We start from the raw sequence: 16271 nt of genomic DNA, 5'->3' as shown, positions 1-16271 counted from the left end.
CGCTAACCTCCACCTTTTTTTCCGCTCCGCTGAGTCTGGAAAGGGACAGAGCAAATGTTCATCCTTCTTAGAGGCAAGAAGAGGCCTCTACTCCATAGAGTCAAAAAAGAATCTTAAGGCAGCAAGCCCCAGCAACCAGCTTCCCCGCACAGTTAGAGCTGTGAAGTTGGAGCTCTTTCTAACACCAGGCTTTGCGACCCTCGAGTCACCGACACTCTCCAGCTTCCTTATTATGAGGGCCTGCGAGCTAGGAGAGTGAGATTTTGCTACCCCCTGGTGTCCATTCCGTAAATACTGCCCAGTGACCGGTTACCGGGGCCAGTGTTTAGAAAACTTCCTTAGAAGATGTTTTATGACCCTTATTTACTTGTCTCAAACCCAGCTCATCCATTCTTGGTTGAGAGAGTCTGAACCTTTCCTCACCAGGCCTTCCTTTCCTTATACGGCAGCAAATTGTTTAGGGAACCCTTGGTAGTGTCCAAGGTTGTCCACTGGATTCCAAGGCTTGCTACCCTTAGGTAGCGTAATATAAATTAATCTGGCCATGGGGTCCACAAACTCCTGGAAAAAGGGAGTCGATCTTTTTTTTTCATGGAAAAAATGGGGAGCCACTGAAAGTTTTTGAGCTGGTGGGGTGAGGGAATTTGGATACAGAATCAGGGATGCAGTTACCTTTTCTTTCCAATCTGTGCTAAATTACAGTGGTTTATTTTAAGTAAGTAAGTGACATGTGGTTGCAGCAGTTAAATACCACTTTCTCCGAAGAATACAGGCTCTTACCTAAAAATGTGTGTGTGTGTACATGTGTGTGTACACAACAGAGTATGTGTTGATATGTGTGTTTTTAGTGGGGGATCTGAAGGGGTAAGGTTATAACAGAGAAATTAGAGGCTGGAATAGACCAGTCTTAGAAGCCTTTTCATTCACAAACAGTTCTTACAGTATTTTACCCATTTAAGATTCTTTGGGGCTTCTCGAACTCCTGTTTTACAGATGAAATTGTAGCTTATTGAAGTTAGGAAACTCTCTCTCAGCTACACAGCAAATGAGAAACCAGGATGTGAACCCAGGTTGTTTGACGCCAGAGCCTTCACTCTCAACCAGTAAGTTATAGGGTCTTATCTAAGTTGTCAACGTTCATAAAAGAAGAGTTTTAAGCCGGGAGCCATGGCTCACACCTGTAATCCCAGCAATTTGGGAGGCTGAGGTGGGCAGATCACCTGAGGTCAGGAGTTCAAGACCAGCCTGACCAACGAAGTGAAACCCCGTCTCTACTAAAAGTCCAAAAATTTGCTGGGCGTGGTGGCGGGCGCCTGTAATCCCAGCTATTCTCGAGTCGGAGGCAGGAGAATTGCTTGAACCCAGGAGGCAGAGGTTGCAGTCAGCCAAGATTGCACCACTGCACTCCAGCCCAGGTGACAGAGCGAGACTCCATCTCAAAAAAAAAAAAAAAAAAGAAGAAGAAGAAGAAGAAGAGTTTTAAACGCCACATCACCATTTCTGCCACCTAACCATCACTCTAAAAAAAATGTTAAATTTGTTTTTGTAGAAGCCAGCACTGAGATTTTAAAAGTGATAGATATGTCCCTGTGGGTGAGAGAAGAAAAACTGCCTTTTTTCTAGACTTCTTATAGAGTAATAGTTAAAACAATTCTGAAGACATTTCCAGTATGCTTCTTATGGAAAACTAATGTTATCCTAATATGGGGGAAGGTGGAAGAAACACCTGTGTCTGTACTGTTTATTGCCTGGTTTAAGTGCATCAAGAGTTATGACTGCCACCTTATAGAGGGGTGGGGTTTTAGGATGCTCACTATTTCTCCCTTGGAGAGTAGCAGTGACTAGGGCTCTGCCTCAGCCCCATGCCTCAAGTTAAGGGGGAATTAATGAAGGACCACAAGGGAATTTTAGGGACAGACTTGAGAGAATATGTTCTTGTTAGTTGTGCCTTCCAAGGAAACTGGCGGCCAATATCCTAGTTATTTTAGGGTAAAAAAAAATCTGTGTGATATGTAAATATATATCAGTTCTATTTATGTTTGGTTTTTCATGAATTTTGGTTTTATTCGATTGGTAATATTTTTTCAAGAATTTACAGCTTGTTTTCTCTGAACTAGGTGTCATCAAGGTCGATACCACCAGTGTCTTGCCTGGGCTAGCACATTAGTTTCCGGTCTGGTCTTCCTGTTCCACTCCTACCTTCTGATGAGCCATTCTCTGCACCATAGCCAGAGTAATCTTAAAAAATCCAAATAGATCTCATCGACCGTGTCTAATGGCTTTCCATTCACATCATGACTCCTTTTCTGTCTATCTCTCCTTTTCTGCCTCATCTTTTTACCATAGTCCCATGGTGACATTATGCTAAGCCAGTAGTGACCCTGCAGCCACAGTGGCCTCCTTTCAGTTTTTTGGTTTGTTTTTTGGAGACAGAATCTTTCTCTGTTGCCCAGGCTGGAGTGCAGTGTCACAATCCAGACTCACTGCAACCTCTACCTCTCAGGTTCAAGTGATTCTGGTGCCTCAGCTTCCTGAGTAGCTGAGATTGCAGGTGTGTACCACCACACCCAGCTAATTTTTGTATTTTTAGTAGAGACGGGGTTTCATATTGGCCAGGCTGGTCTCAAACTCCTGACCTTAGGTGATCCACCTGCCTTGGCCTCCCTAAATGCTGGGATTACAGGCTCGAGCCACTGCGCTCAGCCCCTTCTTTCAGTTCTTTAAACATGCCTTACTTATACCTGAAGATGCTCAATTTGGCACCTTTTTGCTGTCTTTTCCTTCTATCTGGAGCTTTCTTTTTATTCACAGTTCTAGTGGCTGGCTTTCATCGTTAGTTCTTAACTCAGGTGTTACAGTCTCAAAGGTCTTCTTCCCTGACCACCCAGTCTAACGTGGTCTCTCACTCACTGCCTTTCTGAATAATGTTATTCTGTTTTATTTTCTTCACAGCATTTATCTCTATTTGATTATGTATTTATTTATTTTCTGTCTATCATAATAGACTCACTTTTCCATCACATATAATTTCAAAATAAACTTTATGAAATGAAGGACCTTGTCTATTTTGTCACTGCTCTTTTTCAGCTAATGTCTGAACAATCCCCCAAAGCAATTATAAATCCAGGTGAAGACCTAAAGGAGGGCAGAAAGCTACACAGAACAGGAATGGTGTTGGGAGCAAGTGAGAGTTGGGAATGGGGAGGCAGAGGCTTGGGGGTCAGCTGCTTTCCTGTCTTCCTGGAATCAGTCCTCATGAAGTTTTTTTTTGTCTGTCTGTTGGTGGATATTTGCAAGTGGAAGGCATGCAGGACAGAATTTTTTTTGTTTGTTTTTTGAGACAAAGTTTTGCTTGTCTCCCAGGCTGGAGTGCAGTGGTGCGATTTCAGCTCACTGCAACCTCTGCCTCCTGGGTTCAAGTGATTCTCCTGCCTCAGCCTCCCAAGTAGCTGGGATTACAGGCGCCCACCACCATGCCTGGCCAATTTTTGTATTTTTAGTAGAGATGGGGTTTCACCAAGTTGCTTAGGCTGATCTTGAACTCCTGACCTCCGGTGATCCACCCACCTCGGCCTCCCAAAGTGCTGGGATTACAGGCATGAGCCACCATGCCCATCTGCAGGATAGAATTTAAGACAGATGTGGACCATCATCTGGTTTAGATGTAGGTTTATTGTAGTAGAAGAGTGGAGGATGTATGGTTTGGAGGGGGACTTCTGGAAAGGTTCCAAAGTTGCTTATAGACATTGTTGATGTACAAACCCAGACACTTTTTTATGTAGTTGTAACCCATTTGAAAATAACAGTTTCGTGTTCTGCTTTCTTCATGTGGCATTGTCCATATACATTTCCATGCATCAGTAAAATTTTTGCCTATGTTGTCTTCAGTTAAAGCATCAAGTAGGCCGGGTGCGGTGGCTCATGCCTGAATAATCCCAGCACTTTGCGAGGTTGAGGTGGGCGGATCACCTGAGGTCAGGAGTTCGAGACCAGCCTGACCAACATGGTGAAACCCTGCCTGTCTTTACTAAAAATACAAAAATTAGCCGGGTGTGGCGACGTGTGCCTATAATTCCAGCTACTCGGGAGGCTGAGACAGGAGAATCACTTGAATCCAGGTGGCAGAGGTTGCAGTGAGCTGAGATCGTGCCACTACACTGCAGCCTGGGAAACAGCGAGACTCTGTTCAAAGAAAAAGAAAGAAAAAAAAAACATCAAGTAGTTGTTCGTTACTCATGTAGTCTCTCTCAATTTTAGGGAATTTTGTTTAACTTTTCTTCGTTGTACAAAGAAAAGGTATAAAAAGCTTTGTAGAAATTTACTCCTCCCCACTTTGAATTATTCCCATTTGATATATTATACAAAATGAAATTATTGGGTCAAATGGTAGGAACCATTTTATAACTTTTGTTATTGCCAGATGTGGCAATATGTGGAGGGCAGGGGTCATGAAACGCTCTTAAAATATTTAAAAGGTTGATTGTGAAGAGGAATTGGGGTTATTCTGAATGGCATAAAGCAGTAGGGCATCAGTGAATTGTTGCAATTATAGAGAAGCAGATTAGGTTCTATGTAAGGGAGTTTTAAATATTTAGAATTGCCTGAAAATGGGACAAGCTGTCTCCATAGGTAAACTCCCTCTCATTGAAAATTTGAAGCATAATGAGAGAGTTTTTAAAGAAATTGTTTATAAGCTTTCCAGATTTGTGATCTGTACATTTTCCTAGCCCCAGCCCTTTGTTCCAAAACCACATTTTGTTAAATGAACATTTATTAAGACATAACCTGTGCCCGTTATAGTTAGCAGTGGCCCCAGCTCTCATTGGCAGATCCCCAGCAGAGCCAGTCTCCTGGGCAGGCAATCTGGGAATTTCAACAGCATGAAATCACTCCCATCCCCTAGGCTTCAGAAGTTCGAAGCAGCGGGTAGCACTTTGTCTCTAGTTCCATGACATCTCCTTTTTTTGTACTCAGTGTCTTTGCCCATGTTGAACCTGGTCTCTGCCCATGTTGAACCTACTCATAAGACCCCCCATTGCAAAACCTATATGCTTACCTTGCCTCCAAATAACCGCAAGCCAAACCCAACACCTCAGTGATTGATTCCAAGTAATTGTTACATTATCTTGTTTTATTCGTGCCAATAGATATTTGCACTTCAAATGAGGAGTTTGGAATCCCAAAAGATCTATAGTTGGCGGAAGATAGCACTCCTAATTCCACTAACATAACTTTACTTCTTCACACTGAACACGTGTGTGTTTACATACACACACGTACACATACACACCACTTTCAGGCAGGCACTCTGATTTATTGAAGAAACTGGTTGCTTAAAATCCATTTTTTGTTTTTGTTTCTTTTTTGAGACAGGGCCTTGCTGTGTTGCCCAGCCTGAAATACAGTGGTACAATCTCAGCTGACTGCAACCTTCACCTCCTGGGCTCAAGTGATCCTCCGACTTCAGCCTCCCAAATAGCTGGGACTACAGGTGTGCACCACTAAACCCGGCCAATTTTTTTTTTTTTTTTGTAGATATGGTCTCACTACACTACCCAGGTCTTGAACACCTGGGCTCTATTGATCCTCCTGCCTCAGCCTCCCAAAGTGTTGGAATTATAGGCATGAGCCACTGCACCCAGCCTGTTTTGTTTATATTTTAAAAGCTGCTTTACTTAGTGAAAGTAGTCTCAAAACTCTGGCAAAGAGGAAAAGTCCCTATAGAGGATGGAGACTTGACTGCAGTCTTTGAGTTTTACTTTTTTTTGGAGTATATTTCGCTGAATTCCTCTGCCACCCCTACACTGGCCTTAGGGAAATCCTGCTCCCTTTTTTCAGTTTCTGTAGGATATAATACTCCTGTTCCCAAGTCAGAAAACTCACCCAACTGAAGGCAGCACAGCGCAGGGAAGAGAATGCTGAGGAGAGACAGAGATCCAGGTTCAGTTCTGAAGGCTCCACTGACACGTGCATGCCCTTGAGCCTGAGCCTTGTGCTTCCCTCCCTGCTAATAAACGGCCCAGCAAAATCAACAAGCATGTTAACACCAGAAAATATAATCACCAAAGCCCACTGTGCAGTATAGATGAAAATATCATAGAAAATGATTTGGTCTTGCAGCATCAATGTGAGTTTTAAAAATGTTTCTTTTGTGCCTAGCAAATAATATTTAGAGGGCCCCTTGGCTTTTTAAAATTTATGTTTCCTATGTTGAAGTTATAAATCAGCCCAGTTCTTCCTTAAGCTTTTATGTTTAACTTACAAAGAAATAAATTCTAATAATCACTTTAAAGAATTGTATTCACTGATTATTTGATCTTATTTGTAAGTAGTTAATGAAACTCTTTAAACATTAAAAGATATACTTTATAAATTAAATATATATTCCATGTCCTTATAATTTGGCCATTTGAGCTAACCAACAAAATATTCCTGAATACATAAAAACCTTTATAAATCTAACAATTTATAAATAGGATGATTCAATTTCTATGTTTTCTTAAATGATCCAAAACTAATTTTAAAGGAAAGTCCCATTTCAAATCATGTGCATTTTAAATCAGAATGACAAGCCTAATACAAATTCCTTAATACAAAGATATTAATGCTATGTGTTGATTCTTTTAAACATTTTTATACTTAATTCTAAATTTTCTGGATATTAAAACATACTTACCCACTAGAAAATACTTATGTCCTCCCAAATGCTGAGGAGTCCCTTCTCAAGTGATTTTTTGGAAATACATTCTCAGGGGCCCAGAGAGCATACCCAGCAGAGATTCTGTCCCAAGGCTGTCGGGCAGCTCCTCTGTGGCCCCAGCTGCCCTACTGAGTCCTGTTTTATGAGTGCTGTGCCTTACTCTCAGAATGAGCCAGTTTTACAGTCCATGACCCCTAGATTCAAGTTACACTCCATCTAATTCTTCAGCCTACACAAGGAAGTCAGAAACTCCTACCCAGATTGCTACTCCACTTGTTTGGATATAATTAGTCTACTTAACAATTCATTCTATTCTGAATTCTTTTCACACTCTTCCTAGCTTCTGGGGCCACAACTCTCACAGATATTGAATGGACGAATGTCTCCTGGTATTCCCTAACCCTGGCTACAGACCTAATGCTATGCCGGAGGTATACAACAGGAAAATGAACATTCAACAGAGAATGAACTTCAGGTTAGGATACATGAACTTCAGGATGAATGAAACCCTAAGGGAGGTGGGAAAAAAATGTTACAGAATCCGTTTGGTTTATTCTTCTCTTCTATCTTATTACTTGTTAGTTTCATAAGTACTGTTTAACCTTGCCCCCTAAACAAGATAGTGAATCTGTGGTTGTACCAATCTATGTATATTTGCCTAGCTCCAAATCATGGCACCCTCCAAGGCCATAATGTGTATTGAGCACGTGTTAGGAGCCCGGTGCTATTTGGAGAAAAGAAAATAAAACTCAATAACTTTTATGCCCTCTTGAGGTAGTTTCTGGGATAAAATGGGCAATTACTGGAGAAACAAACAAACAAGAATGAGTTGACACAGGTGACTTTTAGATTAGGACTTTGAATGATTGAGCATGATGTTTCCACTAACGAACACTTAGAGGCTGCAGGAGTAGAGAGGGGCAGGTTTTGAAGCCAGGCAGATTATGAGCTTAGCTCTGAGTGTTTTGGGTTGAGATGTCTGTGGATCACTGACGGGGCTAGTAACAGCATGAAGGTGGACATGTATGCCTGGACTTTGGGAGCTCTGGGCTGGAGATACACCTGTCTTTGGGAGTAGGTTAATGGTGGTTGGAGCCATGGAAGTAAATGAAGTCACTAAAGGAGCATACAGTGTGGGAAGAAAACAGAGCTCAGAATAGGACCCTGAAAAAACCCCATCATTTAAGGTGCAGCCACAGGAAGCGGAGCCTGCCCACAACACTGGGAAGAAGCCAGGGGATGGAAGGATGTTTCTCTCTTACTTCCAGATGTTTTCCCTGGTTATTAGCACAAGTGTGGACAACATCGTGGTGGTGATGGGCAGAGCAGTGTGGAGGGGCCTAAGGCCGTGGGGGGAAACTACACTTGGGGTGAGATGGTGTTGCTGTCAGATGCTACATTGAGCTCTAGTTCTAGAAAGCATAGAACGGGGGCTGGGATTTGGAATTTCTGGATTCTATGCTTTCTCTGCCACTTCACGTTTCACCAAACATTCTTTCCTTACTTTGAGTCATAGTCTGCGTAGGAAACTCTCTTTTCAAATATGGGAAGGGAGGCGTAATAAGGAAGCAGAGATTGCATGGGGAAGGAGAGGGGATGTCTTGTTGAGTGTGAGTACATGTGTGGGTCTGCGTGTTGTGCACACAGGTGCACATTGTGACTATGTGTGCCTCTGTATGTGGTGTGTATGTGTGTGCCTTATGTTGATATGTAGGTATGTATGTGTGTAGATGTCTATAATATGTGTATGTTTTTCTCTCTGTGACTATCTATTAATACAAGTACAGAAATTGAGAGGAAACATTAAGAAACTTTTATGGGCTGGGTGCCATGGCTGACACCTATAGTCCCAGCACTTTGGGAGGTCCAGGCAGGTGGGTCGCCTGAGCCCAGGAGTTTGAGACCAGCCTGGGTAACATGGTGAAACCCTGTCTCTACAAAGAATGCAACAATTAGCCAGGTGCAGCGGCGTGCTTGCACCTGTAGTCCCAGATACTCAGGAGGCTGAGACGGGAGGATCACTTGAGCCCAGGATGTCAAAGTCAAGGCTGAAGTGAACTGAGATTGCACCACTGCACTCCAGCCTGGGCAACACAGTGAGACCCTGTCTCAAAAAAAAGAGCAACTTTTATGGCAATTTGACAGAATAGTTTATATTAATTGAATCTAGCAATAAGAAAATTGGGCTTGTATTTTTTTATAGTCATATGTTCTATTTCATTTTCTAGTAATTCATTTTATCATATTTTACAAAAGTATTGGTCTATGACTGATTGCATACAAAACTGCTCCTTTACCATAGTTAGTCTTCAGCAATGATTAAGACCAGATCAAGATTCTTGGTAGGTCCAGATTCTGAAATTCCCAAAGAAGGGAAATTCACTCCAGAACATTGAGGGTCCTGCTCTGGGTCATGCTGTTGAAGCATGAACTCAGGTCTTATGCACAAACAAGGGGGTCAGGCCTCAGACCTGACTGGCATCCTAGGGCTCAGCCTATCCTTCCTTTCACCCTTCCCCTTCCCATGAGAGGGGACCACTAGAGAGCCCTCAAGGGGCTGGAGGACAGAATTAAGTCAGTTTCTCAGACTGTGCCTGCTCAGGGTGCTGCTTTCCCTCCGGCCTGCAAAGCAGGTGGAGCTGGTGCCTCATGGAGATAAGTGTTTCAGGACCTTTTCAGGGCTTCGGAATTGGAGCTCCAAGCCTCCCCATTTACTCCAAGACAGTAACACACACTCCATCAGCAACAGTAGAGTCTTTATTACAGCAAGATCAGATGCATTTCTTTCGCCAACACAGGGGACACAGCATAGATTCCCCTTCCTTCCTTTCTTAGATAATCACCCCTGTCTGGGATCTCCCTGAACTGTCCAACCACAGCCCTTCCAAGGATCTGACTTATTTTGGATTTGTAATTTTATATTCTTTTTCTTTAAGAGGGTCTTCAACATTAGATAAGCCACGGGCCTCACCAAACCCCGATCCATCCTTGTGGGGATCCTGAGTGCTTGACTCTGGAAGGGCTTCAAAGTAAGCTGCAGTGAAAGACTGAAGAGAATCTGCCCTCTTCCCTCATCATTTGGAGCATCCATAAAACCCCCTAAAGAACCAAGAATATGTGAGATTGGGTGGGTGGGAGAGAAATGGCATTTGCGATGGGAAGCAAGGATTAATAAAGAACTTGAGGGAGAAACAGCAGCACATACAATCTGCAGAGCGTGGGGTGGAGTGTGGGCACCAGACCTTACACAACTTTATCCAAGTGCATAGGAACAAGTGAGTACTCTGGGTCACCCTGTTGTGGAGGGTCACAGGCCACTATGTAAGACTTGTTCAGGTGCTCCTCTTTGTACCTGCAGTTCGAGCACTTCCCTGAGGTGAGCCCACACATGGTCAGGGACACGGGCCCATGGCTCTGGTGGCAGTTTTCACGGCCATTCTTGCAGGTTATGTTGGGGGTCTGGCAGGTGGCGGCTATACTGGAGAAGGGCTCGTGCAGGAAGGTGTTGAGGTCTTTGCACCGTTTTGTGTAGTTACTGATGTTTCCCATGGCTGAGTCGCATGCTTGAGGGCTGGGCTGCACTTGCTGAGTTTTAAACCACTGAGATGAGGTCATGCCCTCGGGCTTGGCACTGACTGGGATCTCAGCCACCCACAGCCCCAGCAGCAGGAGCAGCAGCAGGGGGCAGCATCCTTCTCTGGCTAGTGCCATCTCTCCTAAGGGGGACAGTGGAACAGAGGGGAGAGATAGGTGGGTGAATAGGTCATCATGGGGGAGCCTGGCTAGTCCTTCTAAGAATTTCATACCCTAAGTCAGTTATTGCAGGGCAATGCACAGCCTAAGATAGTGAAGAACGCCCTTGTATTCTATTGGTTAGTACCAGCAGATAATGTGCCTTTTTGTGCCTCTAATAAACACTTACCTTGTTTATCCCTCACAATAGTTTTATGAGGTATGATTATCCTTCATATATATATATATAATTTAAAAATTTCTCTCTCTATATATATATATACATATAGGAATAAAACGAGGCTGAGAAAAGTTAAGAAAATTCCCCATCATCCCACAGCTAGGTCAAATACAAGATTTTAACCAAGACCTCTCAGGGTCCCTAACTCCTCTGTTTCCCACACTCCCAGGTGTCTTTTCTGAAACTGTGAGAACTCACACAGAGGAACTAGATCTTGAAGAAAAACATGTGAAGGGTCCATGTTGGACTAGCTTAGGTGTTCTGCTGGGCTAGCTTAGGTGTTCCCGAAAGAGTTGATATTAAGGTCGCGGAGTCAAATGCGTTTCTCCCCATTCTGTGGCCCAGTTTGTCACGGAAGTTAGAAAAAAAGGCCACTCCTAGAGAAGGGATGGCTGCTCCAGCTGGCAAAGCAGCATGGCAAGTTGGGTTCTTTCCACGCCTGACATTTTGCCCTGCTGGAGAATGTCTTGGAAGGATAGAGGATCACGGCTGGAAGGGACCTTAGGGATCATCTCAGTTGACTCCTTCATTTTAAAGATGAAGGAGCTCGAGTTCCTAAAAGGGCAAGCGCCCTTCCCAAGGCCGCCGAGTGAGTGGCAGAGCTGGTGCTAAGAGCTTCCTGATGTTCAACCCATCCCTTTGGGCTGGCGCCAAGCTAAAGAGGGAAGAGGAAAGAGTTTCCCATAGAAGCAGAGCACAGTGTGTTTCTGTTTGCAGTTTTAGGTGGCGTGTGCACATTGCCTTAAGTAATTTTCTTCAGACCCTTCTGATAACATTTAGGAGAAGTCTCCTCTGAGAGCAAGAAGGTGAATTCTTTTACACTTTCCATTGTTTGTTTCCTCCTTTTCAATAAAGACAACAGGACTCAGGCTGCGTCTTCAGCTGAAAACAGCATCTGGGTAGGATTTTTAAAAGTTGGATCACATTCATTACATTTATTTTTACTTCTGTTTATGAAGTAACACTAGCATTCTTTGAAAGATGGCATTACTTAGCTTCATTTTAAAAGAATTATTTCAAATCAATGAGTAAATGTATAGTTAGCATATTATTAATATAATAGGGATGGGAAGCAGATGTTGTGGAATTGTCCAGGGTTACAGAAAGTGACTGCAGTTGGGGAACTCGTTCTGCACTGCAGTTTCTCAGGTCCGTGATAGTGTGTTGGCCTCCGCTCAGTCTCTCAACCTCTGGGATTTGTGTCACTTCTCTGCCTTTGGGATAAAGTCCTCTCCCAAGTGGCAAAAATCACTGAGGCTCCTAGCATCTGCATTTCTGAATGTAAAAATTCTGAGATGTTTGTCATCTCAGGCAAACATGGTGGAAGAGCCTGGTTTGCCAATAGAACTCACCCTTTCCACAGCAGGGATCCCTTCATGCACTCCTCCCCACAAAGCAAACAAAACTTTGATTTTTGAACCCAGGAAAACATTACCCAGCAAGCAGTTGACTTGGGCACTAGGGAACAAATCTTTCCCTCCCTTTCCAACGCTCCCTCCCACCCCCTGTCCCAGGAAGTCAATTCTCACTTGCAGGCCCTTAGCTGAGCCTCTCCCATTGGGATGGAAGGGTTACCAAGTGATTACTCATTAACGGTTACATACCGGAGCTGCCAAGCTTTGAAGTGAGAGGATGGGGATGGCAGCAGGAGCCCAGGGCTGGCCTAAACATTTACTGCCAACCAAGATGACTGATCAGAGACTTTGCAAGCTCTGATTCCAATTAAGTTGCAAACATGCTTTCCCTCAAGTAGGTGCTGGCCCATGCAGCTGGCCAGCCTCACTCAGGGAGGCCTGGGAAAGGAGTTCCTTTGATTGTGTATTTTGATCCTAGTCATTCATCATGAGTTTTCCCAACTGCTGCAGACTCAGGGCTGTTTTATCCATTAAGCACTAGAGGCTCAGTGCTTAGAATCTGGGAGGTTTCCAAGGGCCTAAAGTATTTGAGACTGGGAAAAGTATATCGGCTCCAATACAGGAAAAGTCAAATATAGAATCAAGTAAAAAATATTTACTTACCTGCCACTAAAGTAACATGAAGTTGATCTCACTTATTTTGAAATTTGGTGCACACAAAAAGCTCACTACATTGGGAAACAATCTTTTGTTAGTTTTCTCATTTTGTAGGAATTCCCAAGTACCTTGAATACAGAAGGAGCAGTGCCCATCACAACTTACAGTCAAATAATTTCAAAAGTAAATCTTATTGCCGGGCACGGTGGCTCACGCCTGTAATCCCAGCACTTTGGGAGGCCGAGGCGGGTGGATCACGAGGTCAAGAGATCGAGACCATCCTGGTCAAAATGGTGAAACCTTGTCTCTACTAAAAATACAAAAAATTAGCTGGGCATGGTGGCGCGTGCCTGTAATCCCAGCTACTCAGGAGGCTGAGGCAGGAGAATTGCCTGAACCTAGGAGGCGGAGGTTGCGGTGAGCCGAGATTGCGCCATTGCACTCCAGCCTGGGCAACAAGAGCGAAACTCCGACTCAAAAAAAAAAAAAAAAAAAGTAAATCTTTAAAAATCTTTTCAGATACATTTCTGCAAAAGTGATATTGAACGAGGAGTATATATCTTACATATTCAAGGTGGTGTGGTGAGTGGTAAACTGCCTAGGAGTATGGTAGCATAGAGTATACTATTTACTACCTACTAAAGGCACCAGGATAACATACACCACATTACTTATAGTTCAGGTCAGCACAGGGCTGGACAGCAGCAGCAGAAGGAAAGGGATGCTACTAACCACCATTTAGTGGACATCTCACATGTGTTCTGTACAGTGCTAGGTTCTTTGTGAAAAATAAAAAACCTCATTTTAAAAAGCACTTCATGGGCCAAGGCGTGCTTTGTGTACAACTTTTTATACAAACTGTATTGTGTGTTCCATGATATTATCCCCATTTCATAGAAAAGGAAGCTAAGTTTCTGGCAGGTTAAGATCACAGGTTTATTAAGTGGCAGGGCCAGGATTAGAAATTAGGTCTGTTTGGCTCTAAAGTTCATGTTATCTTTCCTTGCCACACTGCTTTCCTGTTTATTGATAATTCATTAACAGTTACAAACCCAAGCTGCCAGCCTTTGAAGTGAAAGAGTGGGGATGGCAGGAGGAGCCCAGGGCAGGCCTAAACATTTCCTCCTCTTGTGGACCAAGAATCACCTTGTGTGCACTCGTTTGGAGATGAGCCAGTCTTGGCTCTGATTGGTTGATGCCTGTTCCCACCAGATCACAAGAGAAGCAGACTGAATGTCATCTCTAATGTCTACTATGTTCTTGACACTGAACTCAGCAGTGTGTGTGTGTGTGTGTGTGTGTGTGTGTGTGTATAATCTGTTTTGTGGTCAATCTATCTAAAAACATCCCCTTATTTATCTTGCAGCATCCCCATTAGATAGAAATATTTATGTTTATTATTATTATTATTATTTTTAAAGATGAGGTTTCACCCTGATGGCCAGGCTGGTCTTGAACTCCTGACCTCAGGTGATCCACCCACCTTGGCCTCCCAAAGTGCTGGGATTACAGGCATGAGCCACCGTGCCTGGCTATTTATGCTTATTTTATAGATGAGGAACCATGTCCATGTGTGGGGAGTTGAGTAACTTGCCCATAGCTGTACAGGAGTGAGTGACAGAGCCACTTCGATCGGACTCTCAAATTTACACTCTGTACACTGTGTCAGGCTGTGCTGCAGCTTTGTTTCATTTCAGAACCAATATTTACTGATCTAGTTTTTATATGGGGTGTCTGATCACCCCTCAGAATACAACTCAGAGTACAATCAAAGTTAAAATAGTTTAGTGGTAAGAATACTGAACCAGATATGAATAGCCAGCCCTAAATTCTGGTCCCACCCCTGTCACTAATTAGCTGCATGATCTTGGGCCAGGTACTTCACTAGCTTACAAGGACCAAGTTTCATAGAATAGCAAAGCGGGAAGGCACTTCCGAGTTCATCGAATCTTGTCTTTTCCACTGATCAGAAGTATATATATTTTTCTTTTTATGACAGGATCTTGCTCTGTCACCCAGGCTGGAGTGAAGTGGCACGATAAGGGCTCCCTGTAGTTTCTACATTCCAGGATCAGGTGATCCTCCACGTCACCCTCCTGAGTAGCTGGGACTACAGGTCTGTGCCACCACACATGGCTAATTTTTCTATTTTTTATAGAGACAGTTTTTGCCACGTTGCCAGGGCTGGTCTCAAACACCTGAGTTCAAGCAATCCACTCTCCTCGGCCTCCAAAAGTGCTGAGATTACTACAGGTGTGAGCCAGTGCGCCTGGCAATAATGTTACCAAGAGCTGGGTTTTGGGCTTGAATACCTTCAGGGACAGGAACCTTCACTACCCACCAGTTATGTCAGGCAGTCAGTTCTGTTGTCTGAGATTTCAACTTTTCTCAAAACCCGATTTTCCCCTTGCAAGGCCCCTGTTTCTGTTTTTGGCACTTCCAGTTGAAAATATTGGTCTCCTTTGAGTTTTTCTAATCTTTCATCCCCATATCATGTAGTAGGCTAACAGACTGAATAACTAGCATGGTCAAAGCATGGGGACACTTGAGTCATTTAATATGATGGGTTTTCTTGTATATATTTCTTTCCCTTTCCACTGCCTGTCTGGATGACTGTCACCAGCTTCTGCCTCCTTGCCTACCCTTTCTCCTGAGTTTAATTAAACATATATAATAATATTGGGTGGATCTTATTAAAATATTCATTTTCCTGCATCATTTCTCTAAAGAACATCTGTTTATCTCCAGTGGTTCTTTTGTGTGCAAGGTACCATCCAACCTTCCCAGGCTGGAATCAAAGCCTTCTCCTACTCACCTTGAGTCTGGTCTATCCATCCCTTTCGAATGGCCTCCCCATCTTCCCTCCAAACAACTATTCTAACAAAATTCTATCCTAATAGCCTGATTTTCCTTTTGTCTCCAGCACATGTTTTGCTGTCTTCAACTTTGCTTCTATGTTTCCCTCTCTCCTGTGAGTCCTCCCTCAAATATTATCCATCCTTTAGAACTCCTCTTGATCATATTAGATCACTGGTGATCACATTTACGAGCCTTCCCATACAACTCCTGACCTCCTTTAGTATTAACTGTTTCATAGTATCACTCATTTGGCTTTCAAATCATGTACTGCCTTGTTTTGCTGTTTAACTCTTTCATCCGGTAAGAGCATCCAGTCTTCCTAACTAGATGGTAAACTCATGGGACGGGCACCAGGTCCTTCGGTGCGTCTCTATCTTTGTAGTGCCAGGCACATGGCTAGCTCGTATGAGCACTCAGTAACTGTGTGTTGAACTCAGCCATTGCTCTGGTCCTCACATTCTCCTTACTATTTATGATACAAGGAGCTTCAGTTGAATAATTTCTGAAATGCTCCCTGATTCTGACACTTGTGTGACATAAGAAGAAACATCAAGGTGCTAGTAGCCAGCACCTTAGTAGAATGAAAGAAGGTGCCTTGAAAGAAGGGGATAAACAACCATCCCCCAAAGACCAATTCTTTGAGGATACCCCAGGAGGGGTGGGTGACGGTGCCAGAGAAGTTTTCCTGGGTTGTTGGCCTGAAGGACAGCAGCACCATGAGGATACT

The 16271-nt window shown here is 43.5% G+C and overlaps 1 protein-coding gene across 1 annotated transcript; it reads right to left on the bottom strand.

Annotated features, from left to right (window-relative positions):
* Positions 1-9441: 9441 nt before the first annotated feature.
* Positions 9442-10575, bottom strand: LOC116528636 (ribonuclease 8-like). Its single transcript, XM_032245984.1, has one exon. The coding sequence runs from the start codon at positions 10502-10504 to the stop codon at positions 9944-9946; it is 561 nt and encodes a 186-aa protein (XP_032101875.1). The 5' UTR covers positions 10505-10575; the 3' UTR covers positions 9442-9943.
* Between the last annotated feature and the right edge of the window lie 5696 nt (positions 10576-16271).

The sequence above is a fragment of the Sapajus apella genome, unplaced genomic scaffold (assembly GCF_009761245.1).
Source record: "Sapajus apella isolate SASKATOON/1434 unplaced genomic scaffold, GSC_monkey_1.0 scaffold59, whole genome shotgun sequence".
NCBI classification, from domain to species: Eukaryota; Metazoa; Chordata; class Mammalia; order Primates; family Cebidae; genus Sapajus; species Sapajus apella.
Note: the sequence above shows the minus strand (reverse complement) of the source record. Positions and strands in the feature narration are given on the sequence as shown.

What these genes read in the sequence shown, in the direction of transcription:
- LOC116528636 (XM_032245984.1), bottom strand. Translation starts at nt 10,504, where the DNA reads ATGAAATTCTTAGAAGGACTAGCCAGGCTCCCCCATGATGACCTATTC.